Raw genomic sequence first — 11858 nt, 5'->3', positions numbered from 1 at the left:
GCTAATTTTTGTATTTTTAGTAGAGATGGTGTGTCACCATGTTGGCCAGGCTGATCTCAAACTCCTGACCTCAGGTGATCCACCTGCCTTGGCCTCCCAATATGCTGGGATTACAGGCATGAGCCACCACGCCCAGACTAGAGGATCTTTTTAAAAGCGAAAACACAAGCTACAGACTGGGAGCAGATATTTACAACAGATATAACTGGCAAGAGATTAACATCATGAACATACTAAAACAAAACAAAACTCAAAAATCAGTAAGATATACAGACCTATTATGTACCTACAAAAATTAAAAATAAAAAGGAAGAGAAAATCATTCTGGCCAGGTACAGTGGCTCACGCCTGTAATCCCAGCACTTTGGAAGGCCGAGGCAGGCGATCACTTGAGAGCCCAGGAGTTCAAGACCAGCCTGGGCAAGATGGTGAAACCCCATCTCTACTAAAACATACAAAAATTAGCCCGGTGTGGTGGTGCATGCCTGTAGTCCCAGCTACTTGGGAAGCTGAGGCACGAGAATTACCTGAACCCGGGAAGTGGAGGTTGCAGTGAGCCGCAAAGATGGTGCCACTGCACCCTAGCCTAGCTGATAGAATGAGACTCTCCCTCCAAAAAAAAAAAAAAAGAACTTCATAGAACTTCATGGTGACTGCTGCTTGTCTACCAAAATCTGTTCTTTCATGCTGTGACCATCAAGTTATAATTAGAAACATGGCCATCCAGAAAGACTACATTTCCCAGCTTCCCTTGCAGCAAGATGTGGCCATGCTGGTTAAATAAGTGGAAAGCATATGTAGTACTAAGGGCTGGGTTTGAAAACTTTGGACATGTGCTCCTTAAGGCTGATTTTCCTTCCTGCAAGCCAAAACACTGAAATACTTAAAACCTGGTTTCGAAGAGAAGACAAGTTCATTTATCTAGGTGATGGCAGAACCACAAGATGGAAGAAACCTTAATAATGGGGCAAAGATGTCCTGGTGGCCTGAATTGGACATATCCAGTCTGTTATCCGAGAAAGAAAAAAACTCTCTGTTTTAAAGTTACTGTTTGGGGGGGTTCTCTTTATTATAATATCTTAGCCTCTACCTTAACTAATACAGTGCTCAATGCTAAGTGTTTTTCAGGCTGTGAACTCTCCTCCCCTGCTGATAAGAGAAAGGCTTGACATTACCTGGTAAAGTTGAACATGCACATTCCCCATGACCCAGCAAGTACACCTAGAGAAACTCTTCTTGTACACCAGGAGACACCTACAGCATTTTATACACTATTATTATTCATGAGAGCAAAAAAAAACTATAAATAACTCAAATGTCATAGAATGAATCAATAGCTTGTAGTATTTTTTATGCACTGGAATATTATGCACCAGAGAAAGCACACAGTGTGGCAGTGAAATTATAGTCACATACATTAATGTAGATTAATCTTAACATAATAATATTGACTATAAAATTGAAGTCATAAGAATACATATTATTAATTTTTTATTAGGGAAAATTTCAAGCATATGCAAAAATAAAGAGAATAATATAATTAACCTCATGCACCCACTGATTATCAATTCATGGCATTTTATCTGTATCCCTACCTATTTCTTCCTTCCCCAAGATTATTTTTGAGAAAATCCCAGATGTCCTAATTTCATCCATTATTACTCAGCATGTATCTTTAAAAGATAAAGATTTGTCATACATGCCAAAACACTACTATTCCAATTTTAAAAATTTATACCAATTCATCATGTTAAAAATTCAGAAAGTGTTCAAATGGCCCTATATTCTTGATATATGAATGCATCCTAATCAAAACTATAAAGCAAGCTACAAAATGATAGTAAAGCTTTACAGAAAACAAGGGAATGATTAATACTATATCCAGAAGTGTTGAGTGGCAGTGGGAATGAAGGGAGATTTGCTAGGAAAGGGGCATTCCATGGGGGTTTCTAAGGCACTGGTAATGTTCTGTTTCTTAACCTGGGTGGCTAGTAATGAGATGTTCAAAGCTATTATTCTTTAAACTGTAAATAATCATTTTCTGTACCTGCTTGTATGTATATTTCACAAAGCAAGCAAGCAAGCAAATAAACAAGCAAGTTTGCTCTCCCAAACACACATGCTAACTAAGCTCAAAGCAAGGAAAAACCAAAGTATACCAATGAGTTGTAAACAAACGAGAAATCTAGTTGTCCTATGGACAAATCTGATCACCAGAGGTTCGATCCAGAGGCTAAGCTTTGCTTGGATTTACCTTGCCCACTCCTCTACTCAAGGAGGCTGGAGTTGAAAGTCAGATTCCTACACTTAGCCTGAAAATTTACCAAAGGCCAGGTATACGGTGGCCCAAAGACACAGAAAGTATTAACTATACTAAACAGGAAAGTTAAGCAGAAATTCCTCCTCCCGTGCATTATAGCTTGTTTTGCACATACACAACTCAGCGTATCCCTCAGGGTGCCCACGCAAAGCAATGGTGACTGATCATTGTGGGTGCTCAAAACTGTTAGCTCTGGTTATGACTATCTTTAATTATTATTTCACCTTCCATTTTACAGTCTTTCTTCAATTATTATAAAAGAATTAACCATATCATAAAATGTTCTTCAAAAACCAGTGGTAAAGACTGCATAACATTGCGTGTATAAAGTTAGTTAACAATTTACCAATGGAGTTTAGTTAACCATTCCCCACTGTTGGACATTTAGAATGTTTCCAGCTGTATGACTTTCTAAAGAAATTATAAATCATTTGAATTCAACTTAAAATTTTGTGGTAATAGGCTGGGCACAGGGGCTCACACCTGTAATCCCAGTACTTTGGGAGGCCAAGGTGGGTGGATCACCTGACATCAGGAGTTCGAGAGCGGCCTGGCCAACATGCTGAAATCCCGTCTCTCCTAAAAATACAAAAAAGTAGCCAGGTGTGGTGGCGGGCACCCGTATTCCCAGCTACTCATGAATCTAAGGCAGGAGAATTGCTCGAACCCAGGAAGTGGAGGTTGCAGTGAGCTGAGATCGTGCCATTGCACTCCAGCCTGGGCAACAAGAGTGAAACTCCATTTCAAAAAAAAAAAAAAAAATGCGTGGTAATACTTGTTTGTTTGGACATCCTAGATAATTCTGAATGATCACCATGTTTATTTGCAGTATAAAGGAATTATGATTCCAAATTATTCCTCTTCTCGTGTAATAAATGTTTAATGAGGCCCTGTACACTAAAGGGTGTGGGAGATAGACAATGATTTCTAATATCAAAGTGCTTTCTAGTGAAACAGAAGCAAATTAGCAGTCATAAGTGAAATTTTCATTCCTACATTGATTTTAAAAGAAAATACTTTTCTCAAGACTATGAGATTAAGTCAGTGACTTTATCTGATGTCGTAAGAATCTTTTTCACCCCCAGGTAAGTAAAATCCACTGACTGAACTATGGTTCTCATTTTCCATACAGCATCACTGAACAGAGGTAGAGACAATTTAAAACACAAGTTATTCTTAAATACGTGGCAGCCAAGAGCCAGGAAATGTGCTGTTAGCCTTTGTTACTTGCACTTGGATGAAAAATAATGACAAAATATAAAATCCACCTTATAATGAGCTGGGAATCTGTATGCTTTGTCTATTCTATTTCCCTTTTAAATTCCACATGAAACTCACTCCATTCTAAAAGCACATGGCACTCTCTTAGGATAATTCAAGATAAGTCCACTTTGGAATTCATTCTGGTAAAAAGACTAGCGATTACATATTTGAATTTCAAAAAACTTATCTAAATCAGAATGCAACAAGATACAGCAGATAGAACAACAGGCTGGGCAAGGTGGCTCATGCCTGTAATCTCAGCACTTTGCAAGGTTCAAGCAGGCAGATCACTTGAGCTTAGGAGTTTGAAACCAGCAACATGGCCAAAACCCGTCTCTACAAAAGATACAAAAATCATCCAGGCATGATGGCAGGTGCCTATAGTCCCAGCTACACCGGAGGCTGAGGTGGCAGAATCACCTGAGCCTGGGGAGGGCGAGGCTGCAGTGAGCTGAGCCAAGATTGGGTCACTGTGCTCCAGCCTGAGCAACGGAGTGAGACCCTGCCTCAAAAAAAAAAAAAATACAGTAGATGGAAAAAAACCCAGCATTAAACAGGTAACAATTACTAACATTTATTGACTATTATGTGCCAAGCCTGTGATAAATGTTTTCCTCACTGCAATCTCACAAAGACAACAAGGAGGCCAGGTGCAGTGGCTCACGCCTGTAATCCCAGCACTTGGGGAAGCTGAGGTGGGTGGATCGCTTGACGTCAGGAGTTCGAGACCAGCCTGGCCAACATAGTAAAACTCTATCTCTACTAAAAATACAAAAACATTAGCTGGGCATGGTGGAGCATGCCCGTAATCCTAGCTGCTTGGGAGGCTGAGGTAGGAGGATCACTTGAATCTGAGAGTCACACGACTGCACTCCAGCCTGGGTGACAGAGCAAGACTCGGTCTCAAAAAAAAAAAAAAAAAGAAAAAGAAAGAAAGAAAATTTAAAAAGACAACAAGGTAAATACTACGATTTTCCCTGTTTTACAGATGAAGAAACTGACTCTTAGAGGTCACACAACTAATCAGTGACAAGGCTAGACTGCTAACACCAAAGTTTCTGCTTTTTTTAAAAAAATTATTTAGTTATTTTTAAAAAATGAGAGATGGTGTCTCGCCATGTTGACCAGGCTGGTCTCAAACTCCTGGTCTCAAGTGATCCTTCCATCTCTGCCTCCTAAAGTGCTGAGATTACAGGTGTGAGCCACCGTGCTTGGCCCAGAATTCCTGGTTTTAAACACCACGTTCTGTTTCTTCCCAGTCTAACACATCAACAGCGGAGAGTAAATAATGCTGTCAATAAATTAGAAAGTAGTTCTGAGCTGACAAAAATACCTTTACATAACTGTCTCTAATCCAAACTTCTTTTTTTCGAGATGGAGTCTCGCTCTGTCACCCAGGCTGGAGTGCAGTGGCACAATCTCAGCTCACTGCAACCTCCACCTCCTGGATTCAAGTGATTCTCGTGCCTCAGCCTCCAGAGTAGCTGGGATTATAGATGCATGCCACCACACCCAGCTAATTTTTGTGCTTTTAGTAGAGACAAGGCTTCACCATGTTGCCCAGGCTGGTCTCAAACTCCTGGGCTCAAGCAATCCACCCACCTCGGCCTCCCAAAGTGCTAGGATTGATTACAGATATGAGCTACCATGCCCAGTCTCTAATCCAAATTTCTGCCTTCAAACTGCTAAAGCATAAACAGACTAATTAGACAAACAATTTATTTCCTTTTCTTTATCTTGTTAGTTGTTTGAATTGAAGTAAAAATAGGTAGCATGAATAAAAATTTTTAAACTGTCTCTCCTTGGCCAGGCACGGTGGCTCATGACCATAATCCCAGCACTTTGGGACGCTGACGAAGGAGTTCAGGAGTTTGAGACCAGTCTGGGCAACATGGCGAAACCCTATCTTTCAAAAAAAAAAAAAAGTAGCCAGGTATGGTGGTGTGTACCTACAGTCCCATCTACTTGGAGCGCTGAGGCAGAAGAATCGCTTGACCCCAGGAGGTCAAGGCTGTAGCGAGCCTTGTTCACCCACTGCACTCTAGCCTGGGTGACAAAGTGAGACCCTGTCTTAAAGAAAAAAAAAAAAAAAAGAAATTGTCTGGCCAATTTACAAAGACTCTAAAACCTAGAACAGACTTGAAGTTATCTGACTCCTAAACTGGTCAACGGAGCACAGGAGTAAACAAACCAATCTAGATTGTCAGAGCTGAGATTTACTATCCTGTATTATAATCCAGCCCTCATGTGTTTCAGAAGGTCATGCTTTGCTCAAAATTTTCTCTAAAACTATCCCTTAATATATTCTGAAGTTCATGAAACTAATCGGGTTTTCAGGGCACTGTAAAGGCCTTGTTGCAGTAGCTGCAATTAGCTTCAGCAAAACATCAAGTAAATCACATTTGTGCATATTAACCATGTTGTTTTTCTAGACCTTAAAGGCCACCATGTGAAGCTGCTGCCTGGGTATTGTGGTCTCTTGAAATGGTCCTGGTGAAAAAAACAACTTGGTTAGAGTTAATCAACGTAATTAACTCCTGTTCACAGACGACAGTTTCTATGCTCTCTTAGATCCCACAATGACTCCTTCAATGAATGCAAAGTCTAAATAGGTAACTGTTCTATCTCCTATTTAGATATCTACTTTGTGAGGAATCTAAAAGTGAATTCTCACTACTGAAAAGAAGATAACCTGGGTTCTGGTCCCAGGTATGTCACTGTTAATTGTGTAACTCTATGGTTAAGCCTCCCTGCATCATGTAATGACTGGGTTGGAGAAAAAAATGTTACAGGTCCCTCCCAGCTATAAAGTTTTAATTCATAACTTAAATTGCTGTCACTTCCTATTCTATGTTAGAAGAAAGAACATAAGATGCAGACACAGTTGCACCACGGCATGATGCAGGGCCATACCACATCAAATTGGCATTAACTCATGTTCCATCTGCTACTAAAATGTATTATTTGTATGTCAGGCTGCAGAGTGGTCAAAGAACAACAGATTTTCTTGGCACTCCCTGTACATATTGCATGTAGATAAATATGGTGCTATCTCTAGGAAAATACTACAAATAATAACTGTCAATTCTTAGCAACTAGCAACATACATTATTAAAAACAAACACAGTCTTTCATCTATAAGTTCACTTCACAAAACATGTCTTTTTGAGTCTTTTTCGTTCCCATATGTGTAGCTCCACAATAGTTTTGCTGCGGAATACAAGAATTACATAGATCAATAAAGTCCACAGATAATCTCAAAACCTTCTGTTAGCCAATTCAATTCCTTCCACTGCTACACTATTTGCCAGAGATGCTAACAAATAGCATAGTCAACTGGTTTGGGTTTCATACACTTTTCCAGACAGGCTTGCTTTCTAATGGCCTATTCAAACAAGAGATTTATTTCTCTTAATTCTAAGTCTTTGAGAATTTGACCAAGAGGCATGAAATGTTCAATTCATTCTTTAAAACTGTTGCTTGGGGTCCCCTTTTGTCCCCGATTCAAACCTATCCATTGTTTAACCACTTGTATCATTCCTGATTCTTCTCTGTCTTACAATTCTGTGCTACACTTCTCTGCATGTGGTTTTGATTACTGTTTTTTCTGTATTCTTTATTGTATTATATTTTAATTCTCCAAGAACTCAATTTATATAGTGTCCATGAACTTACGAAATAAAAGTGAAAGCAAAAATGATTCTCCCCAAAACAGAGCAGCCAAGAGAAAACTTAAAAAGCTTGAAAATTTTATGAAGCAATTAATATGAACTGATATGACATCTTCAATTAGAGTCAAAGACACTTAGGATTACAAAAATTAGTCAGGCATGGTGGTGCGCATCTGTAGTCCCGGCTACTTGGGAGGCTGAGGCACGAGAATCACTTGAACTTGGACTTGAACCCAGAAGGCGGAGGTTGCAGTGAGCCATGATAATGCCATTGCACTCCAGCTTGGGTAACAGAGTGAGACTGTGTCTCAAAAAGAAAAAAAAAAAAAAAACAAAGAACAAAGACACTTAGGATGAAGAGAATTCCAACTCCTTATCTTATAGATAAGAAAACCAAAACCCAGAGAGAGGCTAAGTGACTTGCCCAAAATTATACATACAACTAGATACATCTATGATCTTATACACAAAATTACAAATTATCACCAGGCATAGTTCTTTTCACAGTTAAGAATAGCCCCTTGAAGTCTGTTCCCAAAACCTGTGCAGGCAGCCACAATGGCAATATTCCATATCTGTGCCAGATGCAGTGGCTCATGCCTGTAATCTCAGCATTTTGGGATGCTGAGGCGGGCAGATCACCTGAGGTCAGGAGTTCGAGACCAGCCTGGCCAATGTGTCGAAATCCCATCTCTACTAAAAATACAAAAATTTGCTGGGCATGGTGGTGCATGCATGTAATGTAATTCCAACTACTCTGGAGGCTAAGGCAGGAGAATCACTTGAACCCAGGAGGCGGAGGTTGCAGTGAGCCGAGATCACACCACTGCACTCTGGCTTGGATGGCAGAGTGATTCTCCATTTTATATGTGTGTGTGTGTGTGTGTGTGTATATATAAAATTAAAAAAATTCCATATCTGAAGTCATTCCTTTAGGTCAAAACATTATCTCAAAAATTCTGAGATAAATAGAGTTGTTACTAGGGAAAATGCGAGAGAGTAAGAGGGGAAAATATTCTAGAGTGTTAGGTTCTAAGTTAGAACGTTAAAAAACATACATATAATCAGAATGACTCTTGAAATCACCCACACACCTAAGTCACCTAGAGAGTCCAATATGTATGTTTATTCATTGCGTTTTTCTTGAGATGGAGTCTCACTCTGTCAGCCAGTCTGGAGTGCAGTGGTGCAATTTCAGCTCACTGCAACTTCTGCCTCCCGGGTTCAAGCAATTCTCCTGACTCAGTCTCCAGAGTAGCTGAGATTACAGGCATACACCACCACATGCAGCTAATTTTTGTATTTTTAGTAGAGACAGGGTTTCACCATGTTGGCCAGGCTGGTCTCAATCTCAAGTGATCCGCCCACCTTGGCCTCGCAAAGTGCCTGGGATTACAAGGCTTGAGCCACCGTGCCTGGCCTAGGCTTATGTCTTAATGAGTTCCACAGAGCTAGGTTTTTCTTCAGCAATAGAACAGAACTTTCTTTTATCATCAGATAAAGTTGCTGACTGTAATTTAAAAAGCAGGTTGTTCCAAAAACATATACCTTTGTTTGTTTATTTATTTATTTATTAGACAGAGTCTCACTGTGTCACCCAGGCTGGAGTGCAGTGATGTGATCTCGGCTCACTGTAACCTCTGCCTCCTAGGTTCAAGTGGGACCACAGGTGTGTGCCACCACACCTAGCTAATTTTTGTATTTTTTGGTAGAGATGTGGTTTATCTACCAAAATGTTGGCCAGGCTGGTCTCAAACTCCTGACCCCAAGTGATCTGCCTGCCTCAGCCTCCCAAAATGCTGAGATTACCGGCATGCACCACTGCATCTGGCCCCCAAACACATACCTTTAAATAACAGACAGCACTCTGTGAGGGTAGAGAAAAACCAGTCTTGTCTCCCACACTGTCCTTACTAAGGGGCCTACTCTCCCTGCATTGGACAGCTGGCCTCATGCACTATTTGCCTGTTATTTTTCTCCCACTCTCTTCTTGATTTGCCTAGAAGTACCAGGTGAATTTATGCCATTTAATGCTTATATGATCTGACTCCGTGATATTCCCTTATTCCCACTTTTGTGTATGGATGTAGTGATCTAGGTTAGATACTGGATGTGTAGGTTATTGCAGAAGGAGGTAAAGCCTGGACACAGGGCAGGCAGGTACAGTGAAGAGTCCTAAAGCAGCCTAGGGACTTGTGGGTGTGTGGAAGGGAGAAGTGTTGAAGGAAATAGGGAGAAGGTCACTGGCTGTGGAAGAGACTTCGTTCCAAATGTGATTTTCACCATGTTCATGATTTTTCTTCCGTTTGAATTTGATAGACACATTGCAACACATCCCATTTCGCTGATTTTCCAATAAGGATTTGATCACTGTAAAGTGACCTTACAGCAAAGATAAAGAAATCAACATTTGAAAGTGCATTTGCCAATTAGAGCTCCAGGCGGCAGAAAAACCAGACCGCCACCCCTTGAAGACCTGCCACAAAGAGCCATGTGGAAAAACTGCACAGAGAAATGGTGGTTGTGAACAAGAGTACTGCCTTGGAATGAAAGGTTTTAGGCTATGTTGGACTCACTGAAAAAAGAAAGGTTAGTCTCATTAGAAAGTTTACCTGGCTCTAAGAAAATAACTGCTAACACAACTTCCATAGCAATGAAACAAGTTCCTGTAAGTATAAATTATCATAATTCCAAGCAGACAAAAATCTGTGTCTACTGAACAATGTTTAGCTTAACTCCATTTTAGGGGTCAGCCTAAAGATAACCTAAGTTATCTTGCATATTGTGTCTGCCGTGGCCACAATGAGTTGGTCTTGATTCACACTGGATGATACAGGATTTCTCCACCAGGTCCTCTCACAGGACTCCAGGCATTTTTACAACTTGACCACACAAAAGAACACTCAGGCTGCTCCTCCCTTGCTCAAGGGAAGTACAGTAATGCCTTCCTCTTAGCCCTTTCATAAGACTGTGCATAGACAAACACAGGTGTGTACATAACAATCTTTATGAACTTTGCATTGAATGTGTCAAAGAACAGCGGCGATCCCAACGTTCCATCCATTGTCTCAATCAGGAAAGCTACTCCTGAGACATCAGGAAAGAGGGGGAAAAAATTCAACTAACATATGTTTACGAAACACTTCAGCAGCAAAAAACACTTGTATTGGAGAGAAAATATATTTTTTTAAATCACAAGGCATAGAAAGTAAAAATAATTAATCAGCCTTAATTAGGTTTTCTTCATTAGTTGACAATGTAAATCGATTGAAACTACTACTCAAATATTCAAACCTTCATTTTACATGCAAGTGGCTTCCAGCAAATGATAAAGCAATATTCCCATGTGAATGTGAAAGATGGCAATGAATTCTGGCCCATTATAAAGGAGGAGTCAGATTCCACTAGTCACTGCTTCGTTTAACTACCAGGCTTTCAGGGAGCTATTTAATAAAAGGGGGACTCGCCCTAATAAATTGTGAGCGGTGTAAATAGGTGAGCGGTGTAAATACCTGAAATAGCCTACACTCAATGAGGCTGGAGACCGCGTGGGGTTCACAGACTTTACAAATATGATTCCGTAAAAAAATTACGTAGTGACAATCATACTATTTAAAAAGAATAATGACAGTGATAATAATAGCTGGACAGGATGCATCTCTGCTGCCTGCTTCCCATAGAAGTTGCCCAGCTGAAGGTGGTTAAGTTAAAGCCAGTTCTCTCCCCATTGGAGATGCCGGCTGGCAGCTGGCGGGGGGAGGTCACCCGGTTTCCAGCTTCCCGTGGGTTTGACGGGACGGGGATTGCAACTGGGAACTAAGTGACTTGTAGGAAGCCCGGGTGGCTCAGCCAGGGCTCGAGCTATCCCCTCACCACCTTCCTCCCACGCAGACACCAAGTTAGAAACGCAACTCCACGAGCACAATGACAAGAAGGCACACAAAAGGAGCAAGGCAGCCGCTCCCATCCTTACCTTTGACTTGACTTTCATACTCGGCTATGATCTCTTTGTCCTTCTTGAATCGGCTCGGGGTGGACATTATCCAGCTGTTCTGGGTTTGCTTTCAATGGGCAAGTTCTGTTCAGTGGTCACAACCAGTTCTCCTCGGAGAGGCAGAGTTGTACTCTCACACGCCGGGAATCCAGAGGCAGCGCCGACCCGAGGGAAGGGAGGAGGGAGAGGAGAGGGAGGAGGAGGAGGGAAAAAGGAGCGAGTAGAGAGGACTAGATTAGTCCGGGCGCTGGCACCATACTCTCGGAATTGAGCTCCGTCGGTGATCCCAGGGGATCCCCGGGGTCGGGGCTGGAGAGGCCGGCCACGCAGGCAAACTCCAGCGAGCGAGTAGCGGGGGACGTCTCCCTGCCCACCTCGCCGGGAGCCCGGCCACTTCCTCTACGGCCGCTGGGCGGGCGCGGGGCTCGCGCCGGCGCTCCGCACCATTGTTCGAGACACGCACAGGGCGCCCAGGACAGGGCCAGCGGCGGAGGGCAGGCGCCGGGAACGCGCCCAGGTCGAGCGCCACAACCCTCCCTTCCTGCCTCCAGCCGCCGGCTCCGGCGCTCAATGGTCCCGCCCGGGCTGGGGATGCTGCTGCCACGGCCGC

The 11858-nt window shown here is 42.1% G+C and overlaps 1 protein-coding gene across 2 annotated transcripts in view; it reads right to left on the bottom strand.

Moving 5' to 3' along the window:
* Positions 1-11503, bottom strand: part of SRGAP1 (SLIT-ROBO Rho GTPase activating protein 1) — a 317024-nt gene extending 305521 nt beyond the window's left edge. For both annotated transcript variants that reach the window (XM_011929220.1, XM_011929221.1), the window contains exon 1: positions 11228-11503. In XM_011929220.1, coding sequence (XP_011784610.1) covers positions 11228-11294 — 67 coding nt within the window. In that variant the 5' untranslated portion in view covers positions 11295-11503. The remainder of the gene's footprint in view (positions 1-11227) is intronic.
* Positions 11504-11858: the final 355 nt, after the last annotated feature.

Source organism: Colobus angolensis, unplaced genomic scaffold (genome assembly GCF_000951035.1).
Source record: "Colobus angolensis palliatus isolate OR3802 unplaced genomic scaffold, Cang.pa_1.0 Scaffold80, whole genome shotgun sequence".
Taxonomy (NCBI): Eukaryota; Metazoa; Chordata; class Mammalia; order Primates; family Cercopithecidae; genus Colobus; species Colobus angolensis.
This window is presented reverse-complemented; position numbering and strand designations above follow the sequence as displayed.